Source organism: Lygodium microphyllum, chromosome 17, assembly GCF_053477565.2.
Source record: "Lygodium microphyllum isolate KBCC chromosome 17, Lygodium_microphyllum_v1.1.10, whole genome shotgun sequence".
NCBI lineage: Eukaryota > Viridiplantae > Streptophyta > Polypodiopsida > Schizaeales > Lygodiaceae > Lygodium > Lygodium microphyllum.
In genome coordinates this window covers 18,252,293-18,265,714 of record NC_141151.1, presented here as the reverse complement: position 1 = coordinate 18,265,714, position 13,422 = coordinate 18,252,293, and the positions used below count along the sequence as shown (strand labels likewise).

General features: G+C 39.0%; 1 protein-coding gene across 3 annotated transcripts in view; it reads right to left on the bottom strand.

The window, feature by feature from the left end:
- QC (glutaminyl cyclase) overlaps positions 1–13,422 on the bottom strand; it is a 113,291-nt gene that overhangs the window by 18,845 nt on the left and 81,024 nt on the right. For all 3 annotated transcript variants that reach the window (XM_087697101.1, XM_087697100.1, XM_087697099.1), the window contains one exon: positions 80–144. In XM_087697101.1, the coding sequence (XP_087553227.1) occupies positions 80–144 (65 nt within the window). The remainder of the gene's footprint in view (positions 1–79; positions 145–13,422) is intronic.

The window sequence follows — 13,422 nt, the reverse complement described above, 5'->3', positions numbered from 1 at the left end:
AACAAGTTTACATTGTAAGAACCATAGAGATGTTTATATTTAATCATTTCCAGGTATGAAGGCATAATTTGAGATGGACCTCTGGTTAAGAAGTGTAAGCCCTTCACCAAAATATGCCTTGTCCATCAATCGGACCTTCAGAACCTGATTGTGACAAAAAATGTGGTGATAAACTTGGCATATCACTTGTTTTCAGCAACTTTAACTAGAATTCTTAAGCAAAGATTGCGCAATATTCTCAATGTCTCATTTATTGTCATCCTGCAAAAGGTATCTTTGATACATCGAAACACTTCAATATCAAATACACCCATCAAACACACAGTTATGAACAAGAATTTTTGGCGGATTAATGTGATAACTAGAATTTTTGGCGGATTGATGTGGTAGCTAGAATCTAATAGCAACAAGAAGCCTCCTTACTAAAAGGAATGCACCGTTCCACTTTCCACCTCAAGGCCCTTGCTCACTCCCATTAGGAATCAAATAGGGAGATTTTGAACTTACTAGCAAAAACTACAATTTTGTCTCAAAACATCACTTTGCATGAAAGATGCCAAAAGAAACATGTTATGTACATTCTGAGAGCTTGGAATAAACACTTAGAAGACATTTTTTCTTGAGCTGAGATGTTAATCATCAACTGTGAGAATTCTCTTATCGTTCATCCCTACAATTGGATTACTCCACCTGTATCATTCCTGCCTTGAATAACTCCAAAATCTAAGATGTTAGATAAAAGTTTTGCACCTTTGCTAGCATTTAGATTAGTGAGGCCTCACATGACCTGTCAAGTAGGGTAGCATCTGCAGATAGTGTTTTGAGGAACTGACAGAACATAAGGATCCATCAAGTTGCTAGGACAGTAATCCTTACAGAAATACATTACAGTGTCACCACAAATATTTCACCCTAGAAATGGGGTGTTTCACCCTTGGCCAAGGACTAAAAGTAAAACATCTGACCAAAACACTGATATGCACACGTACATCTGGATGTGTGTAACACATTCATGCAAATCCTTTAATTGTTCTCTCTTTTTTGGGTATATGCATGTGTGTGGGCACATGTGCACATTGAAGTAGAGTAGAGACCAAGTAAAGGCATCAAGCATTAGCATAAAAGGTTCTTAAAACAAACAAGAAATTTTCATTTTTCATCATTTTCTTGGCGATTTATCTTCTACGCTAAGTTTGGGCTTTTACCTTTAGCTTATCTCAAAGGCTTTAGTGCTACTTGACAGCTATCATCACTAACAATATGACAGAACACTCAGAAGAAGACTATGAAGCCACAGAGAGACCTCCGAATGAATGAGCACGAGAGTTCCTTCACCTCCCAGCCTTGCCTAGTATATTGCTGGCCAGACCATCGTGATCAGATTGCCAGCCGTCAAACCTTGGTGACTCCTACTATTCTTGGACTCTCTTTAGTTCTAGGCTCCCCTTAACCCCGTTCGGGGGCCCAAGAGCCCGGACGGTCATCCTCGTGCGTGTTCCCCTTGATTTACCTTAATGTCACATTAAATGTCACTTTAATGTCACATTCAATGCTTGTGACCTTAATATCACATTAAATATCACTTTAATGTCACATTTCCTTCCCCTTAAGAATCGGTTTCATCCTCGAAAACGATACTTGGAAGGTCTAACTGTAAATTGGGAAACCTTTTCTTTAAAGTACTTACTGGCTCCCATGTTGAGCTTTCTTCTGAACAGTCTTTCCACTTAACCAAACATTCTTGATAAATAGTATTCCTTGTTCGTCTATTACGAACATTTAATATTCTTTTTGGTTCATGTGGATTAGATTGGTCATTGAACAGCTCCTCAATGTCATCATTTAAGATTAGATTATCCAAATCACCCAGCTTCTTCCTTAATTTACTTACATGAAAAACTGGATGTATTTTACTACCAGTAGGTAGTTGGAGCTTGTAAGCCAATTCTCCCACCTTTTTAAGTATTATGAAAGGACCACAATACCTTGGTGAAAGCTTTGGACATTGTCCCTTTTTCATAGTTTTAGTTTGTTCAGGCACCTTAAGATAGACCAATTCTCCTTCTTCAAAGGAGATGTCTCTTCGGTGAGGATCTGCATATGCTCTAGCTCGATTTTGAGCCTTTTTAATATTTTCTTGAGCAAATTTTAACATACTATTCATATCCTCCAAAAAGTCTTTGGCTGCCTGAACCTTTTCCTTATGCAGTCCTACTGCAGGACTGCAAAAGGAGCTCTGGGTTGAAACCCATACATTAACATAAATGGACTATATCCAGTGGAAGAGTGCTTGGCACTATTATATGCAAACTCTGCTATCGGTAGATACTCTTCCCAATTAGTTTGCCTTTTACTAACATATGCCCTAAGCATATCTTCAAGAATTTGGTTAACCCTTTCAGTTTGCCCATCAGTTTGCAAATGATCCGCCGTACTCATGCTAAGTTTAGTATCCAATTTCCTAAATACCGCACGCCAAAATTGGCTATCAAATTTTCTATCCCGATCAGAAACTATATTTGCCGGAAGGCCATACAATCGGTATATGTTCTCTACGAACAATCTAGCCAATTCTGGTGTTTTAACATCAGTTGAAGTTGGAATGAACCTAGCCATTTTGGTTAACCTATCCACAATCACCCACACAAAGTCGTGCCCCCTCTGTGTTCTGGGTAAAGCAACAATAAAATCCATGGAGATACTCTCCCATTTTCCCGAATGAATCTCTAGTGGATGGAGAAGTCCTCCCATTTTTAATCTTTCAACTTTATTAACCTGGCATTTATTACATTTCACCACATAGTCAAGGACGTCCTTATTCATTCCAGGCCAATAGAACTGCCTTTTAATAAGACTATAAGTCTTATTAACTCCTGGATGTCCCGCGCTAGGGGTATCATGACACTCAAAGAGTATCTGGAGCCTTATTTCTATATCTTTCGGGACACATACCCTACCCTTGTAGAGTAAATAACCATTATCAATGGTAAAATTCTTCCACTTGAATCCAGTTTGAGCAACCCCTGATGCTCCATTTCCTTGTTGAACATCCTCAGACATTCCTTCCTCAGTAGAAACACTTTCATTTGGATTCCCATTTTTTATTGCTTCCCATATGTTGAAATATGCCGGATCAACCTGGCATTTCCCTTTTAAAGATTCAAGCAAGTTGGAAGTAAACTGAGTAAAACTCAATTGATTAATGATGGGCATTCTGCTGAGTGCATCGGCTACTATATTATACTTTCATTTTCTATATCTTATCTCATAGTCGAACTTTTGAAGGAGTTCGGCCCATCTGGCTTTACACCCGTGTAAATCCGGTTGATCATTAAGCCACTTAATGCTTTCATGATCCGATAAAATCAAAAGTTTGGCACCGTACAGGTAGTGCCTCCATTTCTTCATTGCATGTACTATTGCATACAGCTCCCTCTCATAAACAGAATAATTCTGTTTTGCACGATCTAATTTCTTGCTTTCAAAAGCAACTGGTCAACCTTCTTGTAATAAGACTGCGCCTATTGCCTTATCACTGACATCAGTTTCAACCACAAATGGTTTATTGGAATCCACTATTAATAATACTGGAGCTGTAGCAATAGCTACCATAAGTTTTTGAAAACTTTCATTTTGGTCTATTCCCTAATTAAAGCTTTTTCCTTTCCCTTTAAGTTGGTCTGTCATTGGAACAGCTATTTTGGCATAATCTCGAATGAATCTACGATAAAATCCAGATTAACCTAGGAAGATCTGCAGCTCTTCCAGGTTCCTTGGAGGTAGCCATTCAATAATTGCCCTTACTTTTTTTGGATCCATGTTGATTCCCTCTTTCGAGATAATATGCCCCAAATATTTGACCTCTTGGTCAAAGAATTCACATTTAGTTTTCTTCGCATAAAGAGAATGTGTTCTTAACAGTTGGAATACTAATTGTAAGTGTTCAAAATGTTCTTCTCTTGATTTACTAAAGATCAAGATATCATCCAATAAGACTACTACAAAATGTCCTAGATAGGGCCGTAAAACACTATTCATCAGCTTCATAAAGGTAGCTGGTGCATTAATGAGACCAAAAGGCATCACCAAAAAATCATAATGCCCGTATCTAGTACGAAATGCTGTCTTGGGAACATTTTGTGCCTTAATTCTTACTTGGTGATAACCTGATCTTAAATCTATCTTTGTGAAGAATTTTGCCCCTTGCAATTGATCAAAAAGATCTTCCATTCTGGGCATAGGAAATTTATTCTTCACTGTTATTTTATTAAGTGCTCTATAGTCAACACAAAGTCACATAGAACCATCTTTTGTCTTTACCAATAAAATTGGTGAAGCCCAAGGTGAATTACTGGGTTGTATAAACCCTTTATCAAGGCAATCCTTAATTTGTCTTTCAACTTCTTGATGTTGTGTTTCACTTAACCTATACGGTGGTTTAGAAATAGGGTGTGTATCCTTGTTTGTGTCAATTGGGTGATTTATATCGCCCCTATTTGGTGGAAGGCCACTTGGTAAATCAGAAGGAAACACATCTTTAAAATCATCTAACAAACTGCTTAATTCATTATTAACATTCAACTCACAATCATAAGAAAATTGTTGCTTTATATTACAGAAAGTAAAAGTGTTCTGTACAGGAAGAGACCATAACATATATACCTCACAAACTTCCTTCTTTATCAGCTTCTGAACTTCGGTAGAACACAGCAAAGGATTATCAGATACTTCATGTTCACCTTGAATGACAAAAGTCTTACCATCCCTTTCAAATTCCAGTGTATTATGGTGATAACTACGTTTTAAGGATGGTTCCAATCCCCATAGCCACTCCCTCCCTAGAGCAATATCAGCTCTTTCCATGTTCATAATTTGGAAATCAAGTTTATCTTTATATCCTTGAATCTCAATTTCCAAATTGGATACCATTGTATCCCATATTTTATTGTCTTGGCCTTGCATCATACGAACAGCATATTGATACCCACTCTTTTGTTGGGGAAGTTTCAATTTTTTGACAAGTGCATAATTTATAAAATTATCTGTGGCAGAGTCATCAATCATGACTCTAACCCTCTTTCCAGCTATCAATCCATGTACTCTTAAGTAAATCATGTGGCCCAAAAGTAGGCTGCCACATAGAAGTTGACATACAACACTTGTATTGTACATCCATGTGCAAGACCTCCAAAGATTTGTACATTTCATGCCCCTTTAATTCTAAGGTCTGCACTACATGGATTTGCTTTTCTTTTCCCTTGCCCTTGTCCTTATCCTTTCCTTTGTCTTTCCCATTTTTCTTTTGAGGGCAATTCCAAGCAGCATGGTTAGGGGATAAGCAATTGAAACACAACTTTTCTTTTTTGGCCTTATCAAAGTCATCAGGACTTAACTTTGGCCTCACATATGGTTTCTTTTCAAAAGGTTGTTTTTTACCCTTAAAGAATGTTATTTTTCTTTTAAATTTGCCCATAAATTTTGAGGTTTCCAATTCCTTAGACTTGGGCTCCGTATCAGTGAGACTAGTGAGTGTACCTGGACGCACATTATCTTCATTGATTAATGCAAATTTAATTGCCTCTTACAGCGTCTTAGGTGAACTCCTTTTTACTTCCTTTTTACAGGCTTTATCTAGTCCCCTAATGAATCCTCTTGTTTTTTGAAATTCATCTATTCCTTCCAATTTGAGGATTATCTCACGATATTCCTCCAGATATGTCAGCAGGGGTCTACCCTTTTGTCTGACATAATCCCAATCTTCCCAATTTCTTTCCATTTCATTTTCAAGAAGGAATTCTTTCAAAAAGACAGATTCAAATTGAGCCCAAGTTTCAGGTATTTTATTTGCCTCCTTTAAAGTTCGCCACCACTTATATACTTTGGGCCCCAAAGTTAAACTAGCTTCCAGTGCTTGGAGATGTGGTGGGTTATTTTTAAGTTTATGTAAATCTTCCCATTTTTGGAGGAAATTATCCCTCAATTTATGGTGGGGTTCCTTAGGATCTCGCATAGTCACATCTAAATCTTTCGATGAAGATGGAACATCCGAGGTTTCTATCTTATTTTTATCTCTTTGTAACAATAAAGTTAATTGAGATTTTATTTCAGTGAGTGTTTGGGTTAAAAATTCCATTTGAACCCCCTGAGCTTGCACACGAGCAGTAAGATCATCAAATTGCTCTCGTGTAGCAAAAAATTCTTCCCACTGTTCTTCTTGCAGTTCCGATTCATGGGGATCTACCATAGGGTGGTCCCCAGAACGAGAACTTTCCATTACTCTCTCTTTCCCTTTTTCTGCCATTAATACACTGGAATTGGAAAGCAAAGATAAGAAATTTGCATACAAAGTGAAGTACTTCCCTGATTTTAATGGCAGGCAGTTGTTGCTGGTTGGTAAATAAACCCGAAGAGTAAGGAACAAATTTTATCACCCGAACAAAGTGGGTGACGCAGGAAATGCAGCTTCTTTGCAGAAAAGACTAGTATTCAGCCCCCTTCTTAATAATCACGCAGGCCATCAATGCACGTTTCCTGAACTTGTTCTCTGCTGAGCTTGTACTTGTGATGCAAGTGCAGTCAAGGTTGGTGAAAAAAAAAAATTTCCAAAACGTGCACTCGATTGATCAGACATGCATCAGAAAATAGCTTCAGTCTCAGCCTGCGAAAAGGGGAAAAAAAACGTGTGGTCCGTTGGTGCGTTTTCAAATAGGCTCACGCCAAGATTCAACGGCGCACTATCTAGCATACGGCGTTTCATGTAAAAGATATCCTCCCCGCCATAAAATTTCGTGACGTAGATAATCGTCACGTCACATTTTATGTGACGTGTCACCAGGCGCCTTTGACCAGCGACTCACGAGTCCTTCACGGGTCAACGAGGCAAGACCCGTCAACTGAAATGAATAACGTGACGAATGAAACCCGTCGACTGAATGAATAGCGGGACAACTGAAACCGTCGACTGCCTTATCGTAGAAGAACTCCACGGATCCACACGACTAAACCCGTCAGCTCTGATACCAATGACAGAACACTCAGAAGAAGACTATGAAGCCAGAGAGAGACGTCCGAATGAATGAGCACGAGAGTCCTTTCACCTCCCAGCCTTGCCTAGTATATTGTTGCCCAGACCATCGTGATCCAATTGCCAGCCGTCAAACCTTGGTGAGTCCTACTATTCTTGGACTCTCTTTAGTTCTAGACTCCCCTTAACCCCGTTCGGGTGCCCAAGAGCCCGGACGGTCATCCTCATGCGTGTTTCCCTTGATTTATCTTAATGTCACATTAAATGTCACTTTAATGTCACATTCAATGTTTGTGACCTTAATGTCACATTAAATATCACTTTTATGTCACATTAATGTCACACGATAGTTTAAGGTTTCAACACAATGCTATATTGTACCCTAATGAATTAGAACAAATGAATTAGCATGGTCTCTCTTCTCACGCCGCATATTATCTATCCCATTCAAACTGGTTATGTTTGAGAGTGTAATATCCTAGACAACATTTTTACCTTTTGGGAATCCACAACCCTAGCACGATCCAGGAGGCAGAATTTTATGTGCTACTTCACAATTTTGAGAAGGCTTATGGTAGAGTGAATTGGGAGTTTTTAGAGGGCTACATGTTGAGGATGAGATTCCCAGATTGAGGGTTTACAGCTGTAGCAGCCCTATACTCTTCAGCATATAGTTAGATTCTTATTGGTCCAACATTCTGCATACAGATGTCAGTGAGACAAGGCTGCCCACTCGCCCCTCTACATATACTTAGATTCTTATTGGGCCAACATTCAGCATACAGATGTCAGTGAGATAAGGCTTTCTCCTTGCCCCTCTACTTTTTCTTTTTGTGGTAAATGCCATAAGCTCTCTTTAACAGGACAGATCTGCAAGTATTTGCAGGATTAGACTGCCCATACCAGAGTTTGAGGAGCTTCTAGATGTGGAGTTAGCAGATTCATAGATATTTATTTGGATGGGAGCAGAGATAACTTCAAGGCTTTTGTGGCAGCCATAGAGATCATCTATAGAACATCAAGAGCTCTCACTACTTGGCACAAATCATTTGGATTTTGGATTAGTGTCAGGTAGCAACAGCCAAGTATGAGGCCACATGAGGACTTCACTTGGGTTCCCTGCGAAACCAGATCATGATCCATCCAATTCATCTAAACTCTACTCCGTGGACGGTACCGAACATACACAAAAATGTTACATAAAATCCGGTGTTTCATACAGTCATTTAAAAGATACATAGAAAATTAAGGATTAGGCTATTAAATATTACTTGTTTTAACATAAAAATGGCTACCCATGACATAGAGTGCTACAAGGCCTTATCCATCGAATACTAATACATTTTACAAACCACAAATGTCTTTGCTTCAATTTTCAACGATGAGTCATGAATATGATGAGAGGTTGAGACAAAATGTAAATCCATGACTCTAGTCACAAGTAATTTCCAAGATCCAATTTCATTTATAAGATTGAAAACATATACAAAGGATTAAAAAAAGAAGCTAGCTGCAATGAGGAATCATGATTCATGGATCATCATATGGCAAGTCACAAGTGCCAAGTGGCAAGTACAAAAAGTAGTAGATACAAAAAGAAACTAAAGGCTAAGACTCAAGGTGAGCTGTGTATAATGCGAAGGCTTCATGAAGAGGCTTAGGCATTGTGATAGGGGTAAAGAAGAGGTTTAGGCGTTCTGATAGGGATAAAGAAGGGAAGATAAGGAAGAGGAAATAGAAATAGAGCTACACATAGGGGATGAGACTCAAGGTGAGCTTTGTGTAATGCGAAGGCTTCATGAAGAGGCTTAAGCATTGTGATAGGGGTAAAGAAGGGGAGATAAGGAAAAGGAAATAGACATAGAGCTACACATAGGGGATGAGACAAAAGCGGAAGAGGAGGATGTAAAGGTAGAGAGAAGTGGATGGAGGAGATCCGAGAGAGAAGAGTAGAGGAGCTTGTAAGAGATAGGTAGAAGAAAAGGAGGGGGTAAATGAGGTACAAGTAGAAGTCAGTGAGGATAAAGAGGGAAAGGTCAAGGCAAAACACCACTTTCTTTTAACACCAGCTCCCAAACCTAAAAAAAGGAAGGAAAAAAAACAAGAGAACAAAAACTAGACAAATCGTACACATTTGACCGGACTGGATGGATCATAGTATATGGATCCATTTGCGAAAGAAATGCAACCATGTACAGAACCTCAGTGATATATCTTTGGATGTCAATAGGCATAGATATTGCCTGAGAGAAGCACCTACCACTGTTACTCTTGAACATGAGCCAAATGTTTCTGTACTAGAGCACAGTGAAACTTTCATTATAAAGTAAAGTGGTGGTGGCTAATCGAGATCCAAGTCATTCTCACCACCATGTTGTTTATGACTTCCTATTGGGCCTTCTCCAAGTCATGCATTGGCCATGTGAAACATCTCATCAGAAACTTGAAGGTCAATTGGAGATGGAAGCTCTGCTATGGCAAATGAGTTAGAGATGTCATCATTCTGCCTAGATCTAGAGGTGGTTTAAGAACCACATACCCAAATTGTTAAAGCATAGTGTTGTTGGTGAAGCACATTATGAGGGGCTTTTTTCTAAGTGACGAGTTATGCAAGATGCTATTGTTAAGCAACAAAAGGTTAATTAACATTAAGCATCCTTTTTCAGCTCATTAAGAATCCCCAAAGTCAAAAATTAAATGCACAAAAAGTGTCTATGCACAACTTGAGTGTCAAAGCACAACCTGAGACAATGTTTGGTTGGCTCATGTATTGATAACTACTTCACATTGGAACATCCCACACATTATTCATATTTCTCTCCTCTCTACTTGCTTCTTCAACCTTGTGCCCCTCTTCCTTGACTGTTGCAACCAACTTTATCAGCCTTCTACAAGCTTTCCTTAGCTTGCTAACACTTTTAGGAGCTGGCAACCTCTCTCTCCATCATGGCAACATTATTGTAGCTGCTAGCAAGCCATTTTCTGCTCTCCAGCTCTAGGTTTTGCTAGGTAGATGGTCGTGTAGTAGCTTATCTCGTTATTACTACTTCCTATCCGCTACTAGTGACTGCTTTTTTCACCTTTGTATTTGCCACATTTTGTGTTCTAGACCTCTCCTCTAGCAAATGGCATCCCTTGAGTGATGCGACTTGCAGTTTCAACCACCATTTGTGTCTCGTGTAAAGAAATCCTCAACTATGGAAAACGAACACATTTGTACAATAAACACTCTCTATAGGATAGCATTTCTTTTTTATGAAAGTTTGGTAATTCAATTAATTGAGCTTGTTTTGGGGCTATTTAATGTAACTAATCAGTATGTAATGTGTTTTTAGCTCAGCAACCCCTCTTAGGCCCAAAATTGAAACTAAAAAGAAATTGTACTAGCCCAAGCCCATATCTTTTTCTTTTCCCCAAGGCGTTCCATCCCAAAGCAGTCAAAGTATCAAACAAAGGGTGCATTTCGATTGCCCAATAGCCTACCAAGACTACAAAGGTGATGGGTCTCTTACCAATTGGAGCCCAAGTGATCACCCTAGAGAGGCCAATGCATTGGACAAAGGATGCTTGCCGATGGCCTATTAGGAGCTACAAAGGTAGATGAAACCACAGTGGACTTTTTGTTTTTGGGAAGGGCTTTTAACCTTGGATATGATTCAGCAATAAGTATAGGTTTTCAATCAAATTTCGTCCTATTAAGTAATTTGTGCCCTAGGAGAGAACAAAGGGATGGTCATCACATCACAAAATAAACAAGCTATTCCAACCACCACTAGGTTTTGGTAATGAAAAAATCTATACCCCAAAAAATCTATAGAGAGTACGTTGTGAAGCTAAAAAGATAAATGGAAGCAAGTTTGTGACATCTTTGGTGGATTGAAATACTAATTGAGTAAAGAGAAAATATGTAAGAAGTAGCCTAGTGTAAATCAATCAAAAAACATTCCCTACAATCGACCTATAAGTGTGCTCATCGAAGGGCTGATCTAGGAAATCCTTAGAAAGCTTGGTAGCGGGATTAAGAGGCATGGCCACAATAGTGTGTGATCAATTCAATATTGCTCAACTAATCGAAGAATACACCTCTGCTGTGAGGCAAACATACTATACCCAGATCAAACTACCTCCATCCCTAAGAAAAAGCACAACTAGCCAAGGTTAGTCATCTTGTATGTAGAGCAAAGATGGGCCTTTATATCCACTATGGTAGCAAAATCTAAGCTTGTGCTAAATAAATTGTTGACACATAGAAGAATGTAGTTGTCCCCTTTGATGTGGTTTTTTCATATAAGTTTGGGACATAAGGGGTAGAATGAAAACCATACCTTCATAGAATTTGTTTATCCTATGGAACCATGAATGTAATGCTTGCTTCAACCCATAAAGAGCTTTCCACAAACGAAAGACCTTGTCTTTACCATCCAATTCGCAGAAGGCAATCTAGGAGACTGTCCCACATAGACTTCCTCCTCCAAATAATTGTAGGAAAAGGCACTTTTGACATCCATCTGATAGAGCACCCAATCATGATAAGTGGCTAGTATAACCAACACATGGAATGATATCAACCATACAATGGGTGCAAAGGTCTCATTGTAATCTATGCCATGTTTTTGTAAAAAACCTTATACTACAAGGCAAGCCCTATATTTAGCCAAAGTTTCATTAGCTTTCACTTTACTTTTAAAGATCCACTTGGTTCTTACAACTTGCTTGTGCCTTTGATGATCCATCAAAGTCCAAGTCTCGTTTCAATCAATGCTCTCAAGCTCCTTTTCCATGGCCTCTCACCATTGGGGATGCTTTCAAGTCCCCCTATCAACTCTCTACCTCAAAATGCGCTATATAATCTACTATAAAGACAAATGCAAATGAAACACTAGATGCAAGCCTAGCAAATCTTCTAGGGCTCTCCGCGAAGGGCACGAGAGGAAGTACTCAGATAGTGTGCGCGTCAACCAATGTGTATTCAATAGTGTAGAGAGAGTGGAGATTCGAGAGATAGATGTGTACCAGTGTGACACACACAAAGAACAAAAGAATGATTTTATACTTAAGATACGGTACACTTATACCAGCAAGGGCGTGTTCATATGTACAAGTAAATATATACACTGGAGTAGTGAAAGAGTCTTTACACCCAACAACCTTCCACTTAAAGGTCCAAAGTGAGCCTTTAACCAACTCCCACTAGTCGTGTGTAATGCTCATATTGAGCCTTTGCAAGACTCTTAATGAGAATGTCTACAGGGTTATCCTGTGTTTTGATCTTAGTCAATGTGACTAGACCATCATCCAAAACTTGTCTGATAAAGTACCGCACATCAATATGTTTGGTACATGCATGAAACATGGCATTCTTAGCCAAGCGTACAGCACTCCGGCTATTATATCCAAGTACACGTGTCAGTCCAAAATCCTTGACCAAAAGACCAAGCCAAACAGCTTCTTTCGAAGCTTTAGTGGCTGAAATATATTCACCCTCAATGGTAGAAAGTGCTACTATCTTCTACAATCTAGAGTACCAAGAAATGGCCCTACCAATCAAGGTAAATATGTACCCGATACTAGACTTGCAAGTATCCAAGTCACCTGCCATATTTGCATCACAATACCCCTGCCGATCTAACATACACTTTCCATAGCAAATACATTTTCTTTGTGTGCCTTTAAGGTATCGGAAGATGCATTTCATTGCTTCCCAATGTGCTTTGCCCAAGATTTGACATAAACCTACTCACAACTCTCACTGCATGAGCTTTGTTAGGTCTAGTGGTAATCGTAGAATACATGAGTGACCCACAAGTTGAAGCATAAGAAACACCCTTCATAGAGCTAGCTGCCTTATCATCTTTTGGGTAATTTGCTTTGCTAAACTTAAGGTATGGTGGTAAAGGAACACCAAGTTGCTTAGCATCTACCATAGAAAAACAATGAAGTACTTTACTAATTGTACTTTTCTTGTGAGAGAAATAAGAGCTACTGCTCTTTATCTCTTGTCACACGCATGCCCAAAATGTGTTCAGATGTACGCAAGTCCATGGAAAAGGCTGAATTTAGTTGTCTTTTTATTGCATTAACCTGGTTTTTATGCTTACCAGCAATAAGCATATCATCCACATAAAGCAAAAGTATTATAAGGCTTTCATCATCAGCCTTCTTTATATATAAGCAGTGATCTGCATTGCTTCTTTTAAACCCATGTGAGAGTGAGAGCATGAAGGCATCAAAATACAAGCTTCTCTTAAGCCTACACACCAAGTGCTCCTTTCCTGGCATAACAAAGCCCTTGGGCTGTTTCATGTATAACTCTTCTTCCAAATCACCATGCAAGAATGTAGTTCTAGCATCCATCTGATCAAGTTCAAGATCCATAGATGCTACAATAGCAAACAATA